The sequence below is a fragment of the Dendropsophus ebraccatus genome, chromosome 9 (genome assembly GCF_027789765.1).
Source record: "Dendropsophus ebraccatus isolate aDenEbr1 chromosome 9, aDenEbr1.pat, whole genome shotgun sequence".
NCBI classification, from domain to species: domain Eukaryota; kingdom Metazoa; phylum Chordata; class Amphibia; order Anura; family Hylidae; genus Dendropsophus; species Dendropsophus ebraccatus.
The window spans coordinates 118,633,128-118,652,007 of record NC_091462.1 but is presented as its reverse complement, the minus strand read 5'-3'; the positions used below and the strand labels follow the sequence as shown (position 1 = coordinate 118,652,007).

Sequence of the window (18,880 nt, the reverse complement as noted above, 5' to 3'; positions counted from 1 at the left end):
GTAAGTTAACAATAAAGTACCCAAGATTAGTGTTGAGCGAATCTGCCAAACTGTTTGCGTTGAGCAGTGTTCTCAACATTTTATAGGACTTCCTAGGGTGGCATCCAACTGAGCATTTGAGTTCAGAGAATGTTGCTGAACCCGAACAGTTTGCCATGTTTTCTCAACACTAACCAGGATATATTACCAGGGAAACCCTAACTTTTCAAACTCCTAGTTGGCTGCTGCCCTGTGATGAGAGAAATTAACCCCTTCCCGTCGCATATATACGTTCCTACTGCACATAACCCATGTGGTAGAAATGTATATGCACTTTCCTTACTGTGAAGGGGTTTGATGTGTGCGGGTCCGCTGCAGTGAGATCAGCCCCGCACACATCATTGTCCCGAGAGCTGAGGATAATGACAAGCAGCTGCAATCCCCCAGCTGCCTCTCATTAACCTCCTTAAACGCCACGATTAGAGATGAGCGAACCGGGTTCGAGTTGATCCGAACCTGAACGTTCGGCATTTGATTAGCTGGGGCTGCTGAACTTGGATAAAGCTCTAAGGTTTTCTGGAAAACATGGATACAGCTAATGACTATATCCATGTTTTTCACATAGCCTTAGGGCTTTATCCAAGTTCAGCAGCCACCGCTAATCAAATGCCGAAAGTTTGGGTTGGGATCGACTCAAGCATGCTCGATGTTCGCTCATCTCTAGCCACGATCTATAGCGATCGCGGCGTTTAAGGTACTCAGTGACAGGACAAGTTTCTGTCACTGAGTGATCGGGACCCCCGCAGCCATGCCTCTGTCCTGTCAGATGGGCAATCTATGAATAAAGTCTGCTCTCAGGCAGGCTGTATGTACAGATTGCCGATGACTCTGATCTATGCTATGCTATGGCATAGCATAGATCAATACATGCAATCTATTGATTGCCTGTTTAAAAGTGAAAAAAAAAAAACTGTGTAAAAAAAGTGTAATAATTTTTTTTTTTAAGTATGAAAAAAAACCTTATAAACCCCCCTCACAATAAAAGTTTAATATACCCCCTTGCCCATTATGGAAAAAAAAAGAATAAATAAATAAACATATTACATATCATAGCGTGCAGAATTGTCCGCTCTATTAAAATATAACATTATTGTTCCCGCACGGTGAATGGTGTGGCGTAAATGGGGAAAAAAAACAGGATTGCTGTTTTTCTTAAAATATATCAGAAAAGAATAAATAAAAAGCGATCAAAATTCTTCTTTTACACCAATATGGTATTAAGAAAAACTACAGATCCTGGCACAAAAAATTAAACCTCAACCAGCCCTGTAGGTGGAACAATAAAAGCGTTATGGCTCTTAGAAGGCGCAGAGGAACATTGCTTTCATTTGACCTGGACATCCGTGCATCCATGGTCTCTGTTTTGAAGGGGTTAAAAGGAGCAGAGGGGAAACATGTTAAAATGAGACAAATATTTGATGACATTGTGAGAGAATATTGAACTTATAAGATGATTTATAATTAATAATAAAGTGTTCTAGAGGCAAAAAAAAAAAATATATATTTTAGGCTATGTTCACACTACGTAAAACTACGGCCGTAGTTCTCGCCGCAGAAGTACGGCCGTAGTTTTGCGGTGTGTGACATAGCCATAGTGACATGTGCAATGGGATCCCGGCCGATGCGTACACACATCGTATGCGCTCCGGCCGGGATCCCATGCGGCGTCAGAAGAAAACTGACAGGTCAGTTTTTTGCGGCTGGAATTCAGTGAATTCCGGCTGCAGAAGGACCTGTAAGTTCACACAGTGAAGCGAGCGGCTCCGGATGCTTGCTTCACTGTGTGCTATGGGAAGCTCTGATGTGGGCGCATGCTGATGCGCCCGCATCAGAGCTCCGCGGCCGGACGGATGATCCGGGCACAGACCGGCCGTTCCGTGACCCGGCCGGGGTCACGGAACGGCCAGTCTGATACAGTGTGTGAACATAGCCTTAGGCTATAACACAAGACATATTTCTTATCCACAAGTCGATATTGTACTGTCCTGTGTATGTATATGAGGAGCAGCACCATCCTGTGTTTATATATGAGGAGCGGCACTGTCCTGTGTATGTATATGAGGAGAAGCAGCACTGTCCTGTGTATGAATATGAGGAGCTGCACTGTGCTGTGTATGTATATGAGGAACAGCACTGTCCTGTGTATATGAGGAGCAGCACTGTCCTGTGTATGTATATGAGGAGCAGCACTGTCCTGTGTATGTATATGAGGAGCAGCACTGTCCTGTGTATATGAGGAGCAGCACTGTCCTGTGTATGTATATGAGGAGCAGCACTGTCCTGTGTATGTATATGAGGAGCAGCACTGTCCTGTGTATGTATATGAGGAGCAGCACTGTCCTGTGCATGTATATGAGGAGCAGCACTTTCCTGCATATGTATATGAGGAGCAGCACTGTCCTGTGTATATGAGGAGAAGCACTGTTCTGTGTATGTATATAAGGAGCAGAGCTGTCCTGTGTATGTATATAAGGAGCAGAGCTGTCCTGTGTATGTATATGAGGAGCAGCACTGTCCTGTGTATGTATATGAGGAGCAGCACTGTCCTGTGTATGTATAGGAGGAGCTGCACTGTGCTGTGTATGTATATGAGGAGCAGCACTGTCCTGTGTATGTATATGAGGAGCGACACTGTCCTGTGCATGTATATGAGGAGCAACACTTTCCTGTGTATGTATATGAGGAGCAGCACTGTCCTGTGTATATGAGGAGCGGCACTGTCCTGTGTATGTATATGAGGAGCAGCACTGTCCTGTGTATGTATATGAGGAGCAGCACTGTCCTGTGTATGTATATGAGGAACAGCACTGTCCTGTGTATATGAGGAGCAGCACTGTCCTGTGTATGTATATGAGGAGCAGCACTGTCCTGTGTATGTATATGAGGAGCAGCACTGTCCTGTGTATATATATGAGGAGCAGCACTGTCCTGTGTATGTATATGAGGAGCAGCACTGTCCTGTGTATGTATATGAGGAGCAGCACTGTCCTGTGTATATGAGGAGCAGCACTGTCCTGTGTATGTATATGAGGAGCGGCACTGTCTTGTGCATGTATATGAGGAGCGGCACTGTCTTGTGCATGTATATGAGGAGCGGCACTGTCTTGTGCATGTATATGAGGAGCGGCACTGTCCTGTGCATGTATATGAGGAGCGGCACTGTCCTGTGTATGTATATGAGGAGCAGCACCGTCCTGTGTATGTATATGAGGAGCAGCACTGTCCTGTGTATATATATGAGGAGCAGAGTTGTCCTGTGTATGTATATGAGGAGCAGCACTGTGCTGTGTATGTATATGAGGAGCTGCACTGTGCTGTGTATGTATATGAGGAGCAGCACTGTCCTGTGTATGTATATGAGGAGCAGCACCGTCCTGTGTATGTATATGAGGAGCAGCACTGTCCTGTGTATGTATATGAGGAGCAGCACTGTCCTGTGTATGTATATGAGGATCTGCACTGGATGCAGACTAGCCTTTGTGCTGCCTCCTATACACTATATAGTCACTAAAAAAAATAAAACAAAACCTTTGCAATTGACATATTTATGTGTCCATGTGTATTCACCGTAGCTTCTCCTTTGGGTTTAGGGAAGAGAGGTGAAGCCAAGAATAAGACCCTGAGAATGTCTCAGCCTCTCTGCCCATCAGCAATCATGTGTCTGCGGCTGCCCTCACACTGCAGCAGCTAGAAGCAGCACCCCCCAAGCAACCCATGAAGCACCTCCGGTCTTCTAGCTTCACTATCGACACCCAACTTAGGGTCCATTTACACAGAAAGATTAACTGACAGATTATCTGCCAAAGATTTGAAGCCAAAGCCAGGAACAGACTATAAACAGAGATCAGGTCATAAAGGAAAGCCTGACATTTTTCCTCTTTTCAAATCCATTCCTGGGTTTGGCTTCAAATCTTTGGCAGATAATCTGTCTGTGTAAATGGACCCTAATCAGCTGATGAGTCGGGAGTAAGGACAGCACTGCAGCTGCTGATTGGCTAAACCACAATAGTGAAGACAGAAGATGGTGAGAGTCATAAGTACTCCCCCACCTCCCTTCCCCAATGGGTTTAAGACTGTGGAGTATATATACCTTTCCACAGATTTAAAGCTTGTTCATTGTTGTTGTTTTTTTTGTTTTTTGATGAGCCTCACATTGTGTCAATCACATGGTAAAGGTGACATGGTCTCCAAATCTCAATCTGATTGATCATCTGTGGGATGTGCCAGAAGACCAATTCATGGAGGCCGCACCATCAGCTGTAGATACCACTGGATACCTATAGAGTCTCATGGAGTCCACACTGATGGGTCAGAGCAACGGAAAGCCACACAACACTAGGCTGAGATGTTTTTTATTTTATAATATGACTTATTAGTTTATGTTTTTACTATTTGCCAATTAACAGAATACACAGCAGGGAACACAGGAATACAGGTATATATGGTCCTGGGATTAGACCTCTAAGGATGGAGAATAGGATATAACACGGTAGCATGTTCTGCCTCCTCAGCTCTGCCCATCTCCGTATACGGTGAGCCACGGTGTAGATGTCTTTTATGTAGATTCTTTTAGTTCTCAGGTTTTATGGGTAACGTTGTCCATCAGCTCCATTACTGAGGTCACCTGGCCATAGATTCATCCCACCTGCCACATGAATGGTTTGCACAATGGGAATGAAGGACTTTCTTGTAATCAGTGGTTCTGCGTCCAATCTCATGGCATTGGCAGATATTCCCTGGCTCCAACTCTTCGGCTGAAGTCGGCAGCAGTACTCCAGGGTTTCATCTAAGGTTGTCGCCTAATATTTGGGTTACACCACGGCTTCTCGAGCTTTGTCCACTAGACTTCAGGTCTTCTGTGGTTTTGGCAGCTCGGCTTCATTCACATCAAAGGACCTGAGCGTCAACTCCAGATGGGAATAGGAGCGGTCGGCAAGCGGCCATGTCAAATCCTTTACGCTAAGACCCAAGATGAAGAAACCATCAACATATGGTGATTCCTATGACCACACGTATTGGCTCTTCCTCAGTAACGCCGGCCTCACAATGTGATATGAATACGGCTTTCTTGGTGCTCCTTTATTCGCCTCTTTAATCTCCTGCCCTGTGATGGGACGTTGAGGAATATTTACAGGGGTCGTACATGTTGTTGCAGGTCAGAATCATTATTCATTGCTCTCACCCATACAATAAAGTGATCACTGTACTTGTTACCATTAATATATAACCTTATAATCTCCGATGTATGAAGAAAGACAAGGACCTCATGAATTTCACCCATTGTGTGCTCCATGAATCAGAATCTTTCTTTACACATTGTGGATGAAGGTTTGATTGTCTTTCAGGTGATGACAACAGGTAATGGCATTGAATGTTCCTCTGAGGGTTTCGCTACAATGCTGCTAAATATGTCCAATCACCTGCCCAACAAACTACTGTCCAGAACATTGGAGATCCTAAAGGGTTCCTGGGACAGCTGAGAAAGGGAAGTGACGTGTCCAGCTCAAAGGCCATGGATAGCAGAGAGACCACCAGTAACGGGACAACGTTTCTCCTCCTTGGGTTCTCGGATTTGTCTCTTACGGCCCAGGCCTCTCTCTTCCTGTTCTTGTTCTTTTCGTACCTTCTCTCATTGATCGGTAATGGTCTCATCATGGTGGTTGTCACTCTAAGTCCTCGGCTCCATTCTCCTATGTATTTCTTCCTGAAGGTTTTATCATTTGTCGAGCTTTTATCCATCAACTCCACGGTTCCTAAGGCTCTTCAGATCTTCTATGCGGTGGAGAGGACCATCTCCATGGTTGGTTGTGTCACACAGCTCTTTTCCTTTATAGTAGCCGCGGGTTGTGAATGCATCTTATTGACAGTCATGGCCTTTGACCGGTACATGGCCATATGTCACCCCCTCAGATACCGGTCTGTGATGAGTGTCAGTACCTGCTATCTCCTATCAATGCTCTCCTGGACATTCGCTATAATAACTGCTGTTATACACTGCACTTTACTCTTCACTCTGCCCTTCTGTGGGTCTCACCTTGTAGCCCATTTCTTCTGTGACGTTCCTTCCATCATCAGTCTATCCTGTGTCGATACATTTTCTATTGAAGTTTGTCTATTTCTTATTAGTGTTGCAGCCACTGTTCTCCCGACCGTATTAATATTCAGCTCCTACACCAGGATCCTGACCTCCATATTCCTCCTCCGCTCTGCAGAGTCCCGCCGTAAGGCCTTCTCCACCTGCGGCTCCCATCTGGCCTCCGTTATTATTTTCTATGGGACGGTTATGTTTGTTCACCTTCGCTTACAAAATCCATTTTCTTCTTATGATGACAGGATGTTGGCGCTCTCCTACTGTGTCATCATCCCGACCATCAACCCCCTGATCTACAGCCTGAAGAATAAGGAAATGAAGGCGGCCATCCGCAACCTCCACCTGAAAATCATCTTATCTCACAAGTGAATAGGAAACTAATGAAAAGAAGATGAAGTCAATGATTCCCTTTCTTCAACCTACTTAAAGGGGTTGTCTAAGGAAGTAAAGTTGGTAAAATCAGATGTATACCATATATATATGTATGGAGAGAGGCGCTGCAGGCCGAGGCCACGGATGCTCTAAGCCACACGTGTCAAACTCAAACCCTCCAGCCAAACCTAAAGCTTTGGCTCTCCAGGCATGATGGGAATTGTAGTTTTGCGACAGCTGGAGGGCCTGAGTTTGACATCCCTGCTCTAAGCCCTGCCACATTGACACCGCGCCGCCAGAATAAAAGTTTTTTTTACTCTGAATATCGGCTCCAGAAGTAATACAGACCCTGGGACCAGCCATGTAATGAGGAGCACTAAAAATACTGTCCGGCAGTACAGATTCACTTTAAGGGGCTCGTGTTTGTTTGGCTGACAGATATCTCTCCCATTTATCCCATACGCATTAACACTCGGCTGAGACTCCTCTGGCAGTAGCTTATCTGTTTGAGGACAAAAGAATCAGGCAGTTGAAAACCCCCATGCCCAATCCCCCTCCCCGATCCTCCTCCCTGATCCTTCTCTCTGATCCTTCTCTCCGATCCTCCTCCCTGATCCTTCTCTCTGATCCTTCTCTCCGATCCTCCTCCCTGATCCTTTTCTCTGATCCTTCTCTCCGATCCTCCTCCCTGATCCTTCTCTCTGATCCTTCTCTCCGATCCTCCTCCCTGATCCTTCTCTCTGATCCTTCTCTCCGATCCTCCTCCCTGATCCTTTTCTCTGATCCTTCTCTCCGATCCCCCTCTCTGATCCTTCTCTCTGATCCTTCTCCCTGATCCTTATCGACAATCCCCCTCTCTGATCCTCCTCCCAGATCCTTATCGACGATCCCCCTTTCTGATCCTTATCGACGATCCTCCTCCCTGATCCTTCTCGACTATTCTCCTCTCCAATCCTTCTCCCTGATCCTTCTCTCCGATCCCCCTCTCTGATCCTTCTCTCTGATCCTCCTCCCTGATCCTTATCGATGATCCCCCTCTCTGATCCTCCCCCCTCTCTCCGATCCTCCTCCCTGATCCTTCTCGACTATTCTCCTCTCCGATCCTTCTCCCTGATCCTTCTCTCCGATCTTTCTCTCCGATCCTTCTCTCCGATCCCCCTCTCTGATCCTTCTCTCTGATCCTCCTCCCTGATCCTTATCGATGATCCCCCTCTCTGATCCTCCCCCCTCTCGACGATCCTCCTCCCTAATCTTTCTCGACTATTCTCCTCTCCGATCCTCCTCACCGATCCTTCTCTCCGATCTTTCTCTCCGATCTTCCTCCCTGATCCTCTTCTCCGATCCTCCTCTCAGATCCTCCTCCCTGATCCTTCTCAACGTTCCTCCTCTCCAATTCTTCTCGACAATCCTCCTCTCCGATCCTTTTCTTCGATCCTCCTCTCCTTCAACATTACCTTTCGCTTTTTCCTGACTTATCCCTGAGGATGCATTCACACCACGATTGGGTCTTCAGAGGCATAGAGACATGAGAACCCTGTGGCCACGTTCCCATGCATGGACTGGCAAAGACCCCATTTACTTCTATGGCCTTTATTATTATTTTTTTACATTCTAAAGTGTGATTTGCACCAGGAAATGACCTGAACCTTGTCACTAGCAGACAGGTCATAGAAGTAAATGGGGTCTGTGTGGTAGTCTCTGCAAGGATATGTTGGCTTTGTACCCATACTTCAGAGTTATCCCTGTGTTATGTGTATGGGGCCTTTACTCTTAGTGGATCCTAGATGACCAGTACATGGTAGGGAAACAATTGGTTATTTCTTCAGGAGATCCGAGGGACACTTTAATTTTGGTGATCTCCTAGTGGTCGAAATCAGGTTTCTAAGTCCACAATGGTAACTCAGCTAATGATGCAAACACCTCTGGATGCATCTGGGACAGCAGGGGGCGCATGCCTGGCTGCATCTAACACGCCAAAGTCGCAGTATTACGCCACCATCAGAGCATCTTAGCTATACACTCCAAACACAATATAACCTCTATGTAATGTGGAAAAACACCAGGAAACCTTCTTTACCTTACATTGGCATGGACAGAAAGCAGAATTCCAAGCAAAAGAAACACTTTCGTGCACTCCTTTAAATCATGTTGCCTATGACAACCATAGATGGTATAGGCAAGGGGGAAATCCAACAGCACCCACCGCTAGCTGTCATTGTGTGTGTGTGGTCAGACACTTTTAATTTTGAAACAACTCACCCACATGGGCAAGCCTTAACCTGCCACATCTCAAAACTGCTGCCCCTGGAGATGTTGCTCTTTAGGCTTGTGGAAACACAAGCTTTCTGCAACCTGATGGTGGTCGCCATCCCTCGGTATTCAGTCCCTAGCCGTTTTTACCGCTTTGCCTTTCTCGCCTTGCACCAGCACGTTTCCCATAACATCAGACACGTCCTGAGTAATGCAGCAAAGGTCCACTTAACCACTGACACATGGACAAGGTCATGTGGCCAGAGATGCTACATCTCCCTGATGGGTCATTGTTGTGGAGGTGGGGACCGGGTTGCACCCATGGACGGGCTACCTGCTACCCCCACCCAAGATTGCTGGCCTTGTTTCTATCACAGTTTCCGCTACCATTTTTGACAGTTCGGAAAAACCCTGTGCCCCCGCACAAAGCTCCACCATAGAGGGCTCGTTCTTCCCTGTTGTTGAGATCTTTTAACGTGTCTTGTTGAGAGGGTATTCAACCCAGACGGGGGCATTATCACGGAGAAGCTCAGCCGCCTGTCAACTGACAGTGCTGACAGGCTGATGTTTATCAAAACGAACAGCCACTCGATTAACCTAGACTTTGTATCTGTAGGGGTGGAAAGCAGCAAAACATGAAGTGCCATATGTGTCCTCCAGCTCTGACGGACAATTCCAGTGCCCCCTATCAACCCAACAAAGTGTATGACGTGCATGGTCCAGCTCATTTCCTCCTCCTCAAACACCGGCTTAATGGGCCATTAAAAATATATATACAGTATCTATGGATCTTGTACTCAGGAAAGTGTTACATCATTGGGGGCTATCTATAATACCAGGGGCATCATTGGGGGCTATCTATAATACCAGGGACATCATTGGGGGCTATCTATAATACCAGGGGCATCATTGGGGGCTATCTATAATACCAGGGGCATCATTGGGGGCTATCTATAATACCAGGGGCATCATTGGGGGCTATCTATAATACCAGGGGCATCATTAGGGGCTATCTATAATACCAGGGGCATCATTGGGGGCTATCTATAATACCAGGGACATCATTGGGGGCTATCTATAATACCAGGGGCATCATTAGGGGCTATCTATAATACCAGGGGCATCATTGGGGGCTATCTATAATACCAGGGGCATCATTGGGTGCTATCTATAATACCAGGGGCATCATTGGGGGCTATCTATAATACCAGGGGCATCATTAGGGGCTATCTATAATACCAGGGGCATCATTGGGGGCTATCTATAATACCAGGGGCATCATTGGGGGCTATCTATAATACCAGGGGCATCATTGGGGGTTATCTATAATACCAGGGGCATCATTGGGGGCTATCTATAATACCAGGGGCATCATTGGGGGCTATCTATAATACCAGGGGCATCATTGGGGGCTTTCTATAATACCAGGGGCATCATTAGGGGCTGTCTATAATACCAGGGGCATCATTGGGGGTTATCTATAATACCAGGGTTTCAATGCGGGGTTATATATAATACCGGGGGCATCATTGTGGGGTTATATATAATACCAGGGGCATCATTGTGGGGTTATATATAATACTGGGGGTATCGTTGGGCCTATCACCACAGCATTGGGCAATGTTCTCCTACTGAACGTCTATGAGATAATCTCACGGGGTGGGTCCCAGGTTGTAGATGTCCTCCTGCCAAAGACCTTTTTCTTCTGTTTTCTTTTTGTGTTTTCCTCTGGGCTTTTTCATATCTTAATATAATTACTAATAAACGAGGAGACGGCACATAATGATGATGTCACTGGAGGAATATGTAGAAGATATAAGAAGGTCTGGTATCCTCCAAGCTCTGCACAGTGCTGCCCTGAGGTGAGTGACTGTGTGTGGGGGAACATCTTATGTCCTGGATATATCCCAATATCCCAATGTCCAGCTAAACCCCAGCACAGAGATTGGATGGACTCTGTGACCTTCATCTTCCTTCCATCCAGGACATCATCACTACACACTGACACGTAACCCTGTGGGACATGGCCCCTCCAGCTTCTATCTCTTACACAAGGACATTGCTTTTATATGGTCTTATTATGATGTTATGGATGAATTTCACCGTCAATTACATAAAACAAAGAGAATTAGAAATCTATAAGAGGAGAATGTAACGGTGATGATGTCCTGATGGAAGGAGGTGACGTCTGTGGTCTCAGAAGGAAGCTTCTATGTCAGCATAACGCCCCATGGTCCTTACTCCGACACCACATTCTGATCTCAGCCGCATGATGTGAACGTGAAGCCTTGTGTGAGATTTACTAAGGGTTTCCGGCACCACAGAAGTAGTGATGGTCAGGGACAACCCTGACCCCGCATGATGGGAATACAGAGAACCACAGCTGGTGAGTTATCACCAGGACTCCACCTAAGAATTCCCAACATGGCATCAGCATCAGATGATGTCCACCGAGTCATTGATGTCCCATACGTTACGTAACATGCAGTGATTCGGCCTATAGGGAACCTTTCCCATGCTGGAGGTCAGGGGTCTACAAACGTTACTGATGTCATCTCTTCCTGTTCTATGACTAATCAGAAGATCATCTCTGATCATCGTCTGTGTGATTCCTTCCTTTCTATACAACATCCATCCAGGCCCATCTACTATCATGTCACAGGACCCCTCGGCGTTGATTTCTCTTCTTATACCACCTTGGTAGCATGTCTCTATTGTCAGGAAAGGGGTTTAGATCCACAGTGAGGTCTCAGACTGTCCACTATTAGGTCCCTTGCACTAATTTAATTTGGGATCTGCATACTGTCCAATGGACCAATACAAATAACTGTAGATTTCACAGTCTATGAATGTGTCCAAGGTTTGTAAACTTAAGTCCTTGGACTTTACACCCCATTCACAAGTGAATGGTCCAGTTGCTGCCCACAGTTATGGATTGTGCACTATGGAGCCACATATGGGTGTATGCAGAAGGTCGAACCTACAAAGCCTTGGGGTGTGGGAGAACTACTGTGCTACAAAAACACGTGGAGATACATTGGTGCTGGGTAATGCTAGTGCATTATGTCAGGAAGGTTTGGAGCTATTCGCCCTTAGGTGTGACTTGCAATGTATTTCTATTGTAGAAACAGTTACGGCATTAGAGTCTGAATGTAAATGCTGAAGATATAAGTCAGTATTTGTTACTTTATCCAAAAACAACAGAAGACGACGACTCCGGCTTGTTGGCAAACAATTGTAGAAGTGTATTCTTTTCTATTTTACTTTCTTAACATTTCCAGTTTCTTCATGAAATGTTTATTGAAGAATACCATTGCACTCAGTCTACTGACCTGCTGCTGCTCCATCCCAAACACCATTTAGCACCATCTCCCAGCACCCACCACCATCTCCCACCATCCACCCCCCAACTCCCACCATCCACCACCATATCCCACCACCTCCCACTATCCACCACCATATCCCACCATCTCCCACCATCCACCACTATCTACCACCATCTACCACCACCCACCCCCATCTCCCGCCATCCACCACTATCTCCCACCCTCTACCACCATCTCTCACCACCCACCACATTCTCCCACTATCTACCACCACCCACCCCCATCTCCAGCCATCCACCACTATCTCCCACCATCCACCACCATATCCCATCATTCACCACCATCTATCACCATCCACCACCATCTATTACCATTTACAACCTTCCAATGTGCAAGATAACCCACAAGAAAGGGTCTCGGGCTACAAGTCAGAAACCAGTTAGATCCTATATATGAACTGTCTATTACTACCCTATAAGAAAGAGCTCAGGAACCTGAAATAAGATGCAGAGAAGAGAGACCTCCATTAATGGGACAGTCTTTCTCCTCCTTGGGTTCTCAGATTTGTCTCTTGCGGCTCAGGCCTCTCTTCTCATGTTCTTCTTTCTTTCGTACCTTCTTTCATTGGTCGGTAATGGTCTCATTGTAGTGACCGTCACTCTCAGTCTTCGGCTCCATTCTCCTATGAATTTATTTCTGAAAGTTTTGTCAATTGTTGAACTGCTATCCATCTGCTCCACAGTCCCTAAGGCTCTTCAGAGCTTCTTCTGGATGGGACGGACCATCTCCTTGGGAGATTGTGCCACTCAGTGATGCTCACAGTGATGGCCTTTGACCGATACATGGCCATATGTCACCCCCTCAGATACCCATCTGTGATGACCACAAACCTTTGTTATCAAATAACATTTTGCATCTTTTCTTTTGCTATTGTAAATGCAGTCACAGAATGTTTCCTGATCTTCAGCCTGCCGTATTGTGGGTCTCACCTTCTGTGATATCCCACCAATGATGAGTATAGCCTGTGCCATTACCTTTATGGTTGAAGTCTATCAACTAATGATAAGTGTGACTGCTACCGTGCTCCCCACCATATTAATAATCTGCTCCTACATCCGGATCCTGACCTCCATATTCCTCCTCCGCTCTGCAGAGTCCCGCCATAAAGCCTTCTCCACCTGCGGCTCTCATTTGGTCTCTGTAGTTATTTTCTTTGGGACCGCCATGTTTGTTCACCTTCGATTGGACAATCCATTTTCTCCATACGAAGATTGGATGTTGGCGCTCTCCTACTGTGTCATCATCCCGACCATCAATCCTATGATCTACAGCCTGAAGAATAAGGAAATGAAAAAAGCGATCAGGAAACTCCACCTAAACATCTGTGGACTCACATCTATGACTTGAAAGTCTAGTCTAGTATTCGGTCAGCATTGTCGCACTATCCAGTATAAATACAATGAGAACAATGGAAAAAAGACAATAAATTCTTGACCTGCAGAAGCCAGAAAACTCAAGTTCACATGGAACAAAGGGATGGAGAGGACTACATAGCGCATAAAAATAACATATTCATCTCAACTAAAAATATAACAATAAAAGATATAAAACCTTTATTTCACTGTACATATAAATTACAAGGCTGCAGTATTGTTGATATTCTGGAGTCAATGAGGGAGATTTATCAAAAATGGTGTAAAGTAGAATTGTCTCCGTCGCCCCCAAGCAACCAATAAGATTCCACCTTTTATTTCTCACAGATTCTTTAAAAAATTAAAGGTGGAATCTGATTGGTTGTCAGGGGAAACTGGGACAATTCTACTTTACACCAGTTTGATAAACCTCCCCCAGTGTGTCTTATATAGCAGAGCACCTAAGTGGCAGGACAGCGTCTTTTCTCCTCATTTAGTAGGTGGAACCTTGAACATTCCTTCTCCCAAGGGGGATGTTTTGGTTTAACTCCCTCTATGTCCCCATATAGTGGCTAGCTTTCTCTGTGCCTCCATATAGTAGTTAGGTCCCTAGTATGGCAGCACACAGGTGTGATGGTATACCTGTTTTGTTTAGTGACTGGCTATACGGATCCCCAATGGTCGGTGACAGGCCGGGCTGTGATGGGTCCTTTGGGCTCTTATCACGGTGATCCAGAGTGGGAAGATGACCCACCCAAACTGTCGGTACCGCCACCAACACAAAGGGGAAAATGACCCAAGGACGGGGTAATCTGTGTGTATAGGTGCTGGTGCAGTGAACACTGAGTCCCAGTAGAAGAAATGGAGTGATCTTTACTGAAAGTCTGTTACACTACAAAATATTGGGGTGACAGGTGACTTCTGAGATTCAGACTTGCGTTCACTGAATCTCTGGTGAGAGATGCTGAAGAGTTGAGGTAGAATAGCAGTGCTGGATGTTTCAGTGCTGATAAGAGAAGAAGAGCTTAGAGAAGTTGAGAAGAGTTTGTCAGGAGGGTAGAGGAATTCGTCAGGAGAGCCCCAACCCAGTGTAGTAATGTGCTCTGCCAGAACTTGTGAAGAAATACTTGAAGAATACTTGTGAAGAAGAGAATTCTTGTGCCCGTGTGTTGACCTTACTGTTGCTAGAACCTCCTTCTGCCCTGCAGTGTCTGGTTACCTGTCCTACGAGGATGACACAAGCCCCAGTCTTGTTTACCTGAGTGTAGCTAAGTGTCCGAATCTTTCCGGTGTCACCTGCACTGCTAGATAGAGTACGTAGACCTTTATACGGTTGCTTTGCTCTATCTGGGGCAGTTCCCCTGTCTAGGATAACCCCCTGCTCTTTTAAGAGAGGTTATCTGTGTGGGCTGGGGTGTTCTCTGACTTATCCTTTTTTTAGTAGCACTGCATAGCGTCTGTAAGTATAGCTTGTGAAAAGAAAGTCTCTGCGTTCTCCATACACATGTGTCTGTGTCCACTACCACAGCTGGTCTGGCCCGGACAGGGAACCTGGCAATGCTAGGCCCTGGCTAAGTACAGCAAGGATGCCTGATCTCTGTGTGTCCTATCCCTTGGAGAATCAGAGGGGAACTAAGGTGACGCTACACTTCCTCTCTCTATGTGACTACTTCCTACAGGTGTGTAAGAATCCCTGTGAGTGGTGGAGAAGAAAGTGTGCACAAGAGAAGAAGACAGAGATAGGCAGAAAGAAAAGAGCATTTCTAATTGGCTCACAGAATTACAAGACAGTAACCTAATAGTGACTACAGCTGTGCAGCATAAAAAAAAAATATTTATAGTGACATCTTGTGGCAAAACTTATACACAATGTCATCACCACTTAACTTTTGAGTAGAAGATTTTTATGACAGGTGTCCAGACTAGGAACACCCGTGGTGGGACACCACAGAAACTGTCTAGGACTCTTGCAGTCACCGTTTGAGAAGTTGGCCACTCCAATAAGTAAAAAGTAGGTGGATCCCCAATTAGGTAGGTGGTCCATGTAGATAATATCTCCCATAAGGTAGGTTCAATAAGTACAATTTTGGGGCTGTGCAGAGGGGTCCAACTACTATGTGGGGTATAGAGGAACCTACACACTATTGGGGGAGGCTTAACTAAAATCTATGCAAAAACAGAAGAATGCTGCAGCACCCTGCAAGGGTCAGGACTCACCGTATATACTCCCTCCGTTGTACATTTGATAAAAATCTGTTGTAATTTTTTTTTTAAATGAAGTTCTTATAAAACCATTTGATCAAATACAGTGCACCATCTTACCACGCCAAGGTGACCCCAGAGAGATGGTACCTAACATTGGCCTCTCTCTGGCTATAAGTCTACAAATCTGGGCATAAAGGATGCTAATAAACTCTGTTTGAACACCCACAGCAGCGTGCACAGTGTGAACAATGGTATTGGAGTGCTGGCCATGTTTTTCTTTGCTTTTTGTGTTATATGTGGGGAAAGTGGCTACCTCCTTTTGGCTTGCACTCCACCCATCTCCTGTGGGTGTTTTAAACAGCGTTTAGTTGAAAACTTTATGCCCAGTTTTGTAGACTTCTAAAGTTTTGTAGTTCGAAAGGCCAGTGTGAGGAACCATCTCTCTGGGGTCACCTTGGCGTGGTGAGATGGTGCACTCTATTTGATCAAATGGTTTTCTAAGAACCCTCTCTCACCTTAGTTCCCGGGGAACTCACTACACCGACCAGTACCTGTCATTGTGTGTGCGAGATGGTCAGAGCCGCCTGGTTACATCCTGAAGGACGGACTCGTAATCCGATGTGCCAAGTGCAAGGACTGCCAGATATCTACAGGGAAGAGGGAATCCCATACACCCCTCACTACCCATATACCCCAAATACCTGAGGGAACCCCATACACCCCTCATAACACATACACCCCACATACCTGAGGGAACCCCATACACCCCTCATTACACATACACCCCACATACCTGAGGGAACCCCATACACCCCTCATAACCCATACACCCCATATACCTGAGGGAATCCCATACCCCCCTCATTACCCATATACCCCAAATACCTGAGGGAACCCCATACACCCCTCATTATATCCCATACACCCCTCATAACCCATAGACCCCACATACCTGAGGGAACCCCATACACCCCTCATTACACATACACCCCATACACCTGAGTGAAACCCATACACCCCTCATTATATCCCATACACCCCTCATAACCCATAGACCCCCACATACCTGAGGGAAACCCATACACCCCTCATAACACATACACCCCACATACCTGAGGGAACCCAATACACCCCTCATTATATCCATACACCCCTCATTACACCCTACACCCCTTATAACCCATACACCCCATATACCTGAGGGAATCCCATACACCCCTCATTACCTATATACCCCAAATAACTGAGGGAACTCCATGCACCCCATACACCCCTCATTACCCATACACCTCATATACCTGTGGGTACCCCATACACCACTCATTATATCCATACACTCCTCATTATACCCCATACACCCCACATACCTGAGGGAACCCCATACACCCCTCATTACACATACACCCCTCAATACACATACACCCCATATTACACATACACCCCTCATTACACATACACCCCTCAATACACATACACCCCATATTACACATACACCCCTCATTACACATACACCCCATATCACACATACACCCCACATATCTGAGGGAACCCCATACACCCCTCATTACACATAAAGGAGGTCTCATGCACACCCTGTAGAAATTTTGTGCGAGAGCCTGGTGGCGACCTTTCCTATCAAATGAGAGAGAATGCCTGGCCGTGACCCCTGTAAAAAATGTATGGGCTGTAGCCTGTTTATAATTATGGGTAAGAGTCTGTTATAACCTTCATTATAACTGTGGATAAGAGTCGGCTGTGACCCTCATTATAACTGTGTATTAGAGGTGGTTGGAGGCAAAGCGAGGAAAGAGGTGGATTAGTCAGGCAACAGAGTTAAAGATAGACTGAAGGGAAGGGAGGATGTTAGATGGAGGCCAGAGAGGAGGATGTTAGATGGAGGCCAGAGAGGAGGATGTTAGATGGAGGCCAGAGAGGAGGATGTTAGATGGAGGCCAGAGAGGAGGATGTTAGATGGAGGCCAGAGAGGAGGATGTTAGATGGAGGCCAGAGAGGAGGATGTTAGATGGAGGCCAGAGAGGAGGATGTTAGATGGAGGCCAGAGAGGAGGATGTTAGATGGAGGCCAGAGAGGAGGATGTTAGATGGAGGCCAGAGAGGAGGATGTTAGATGGATGCCAGAGAGGAGGATGTTAGATGGAGGCCAGAGAGGAGGATGTTAGATGGAGGCCAGAGAGGAGGATGTTAGATGGATGCCAGAGAGGAGGATGTTAGATGGAGGCCAGAGAGGAGGATGTTAGATGGATGCCAGAGAGGAGTATGTTAGATGGAGGCCAGAGAGGAGGATGTTAGATGGAGGCCAGAGAGGAGGATGTTAGATGGATGCCAGAGAGGAGGATGTTAGATGGAGGCCAGAGAGGAGGATGTTAGATGGAGGCCAGAGAGGAGGATGTTAGATGGAGGCCAGAGAGGAGGATGTTAGATGGAGGCCAGAGAGGAGGATGTTAGATGGAGGCCAGAGAGGAGGATGTTAGATGGAGGCCAGAGAGGAGGGGAGGAGGTTGTTAGATGGAGGCCAGAGAGGAGGATGTTAGATGAAGGCCAGAGAGGAGGATGTTAGATGAGGCCAGAGAGGAGGGGAGGAGGTTGTTAGATGGAGGCCAGAGAGGAGGATGTTAGATGAAGGCCAGAGAGGAGGATGTTAGATGGAGGCCAGAGAGGAGGGGAGGAGGTTGTTAGATGGAGGCCAGAGAGGAGGATGTTAGATGAAGGCCAGAGAGGAGGATGTTAGATGGAGGCTAGAGAGGAGGATGTTAGATGGAGGCCAGAGAGGAGGATGTTAGATGGAGGCCAGAGAGGAGGATGTTAGATGGAGGCCAGAGAGGAGGATGTTAGATGGAGGCCAGAGAGGAGGAGAGGAGGATGTTAGATGGAGGCCAGAGAGGAGGATGTTTGATGAAGGCCAGAGAGGAGGTTGTTAGATGGAGGCCAGAGAGGAGGATGTTAGATGAAGGCCAGAGAGGAGGTTGTTAGATGGAGGCCAGAGAGGAGGGGAGGAGGTTGTTAGATGAAGGCCAGAGAGGAGGATGTTAGATGGAGGCTAGAGAGGAGGATGTTAGATGGAGGCTAGAGAGGAGGATGTTAGATGGAGGCCAGAGAGGAGGATGTTAGATGAAGGCCAGAGAGGAGGTTGTTAGATGGAGGCCAGAGAGGAGGAGAGGAGGATGT

At 46.4% G+C, this 18,880-nt stretch overlaps 2 protein-coding genes across 2 annotated transcripts in view; both read left to right on the top strand.

Moving 5' to 3' along the window:
* The window catches only part of LOC138801669 (mas-related G-protein coupled receptor member H-like), a 566,124-nt gene that overhangs the window by 229,243 nt on the left and 318,001 nt on the right, over positions 1 to 18,880 (top strand). The gene's annotated exons all lie outside the window — the stretch shown is intronic.
* LOC138801912 (olfactory receptor 2G3-like) lies at positions 5,552 to 6,499 on the top strand. The gene has a single exon (XM_069985008.1). The coding sequence runs from the start codon at positions 5,552 to 5,554 to the stop codon at positions 6,497 to 6,499; it is 948 nt and encodes a 315-aa protein (XP_069841109.1).

Coding starts and splice junctions, on each gene's coding strand:
- LOC138801912 (XM_069985008.1), top strand. CDS start 5,552: ATGGATAGCAGAGAGACCACCAGTAACGGGACAACGTTTCTCCTCCTT.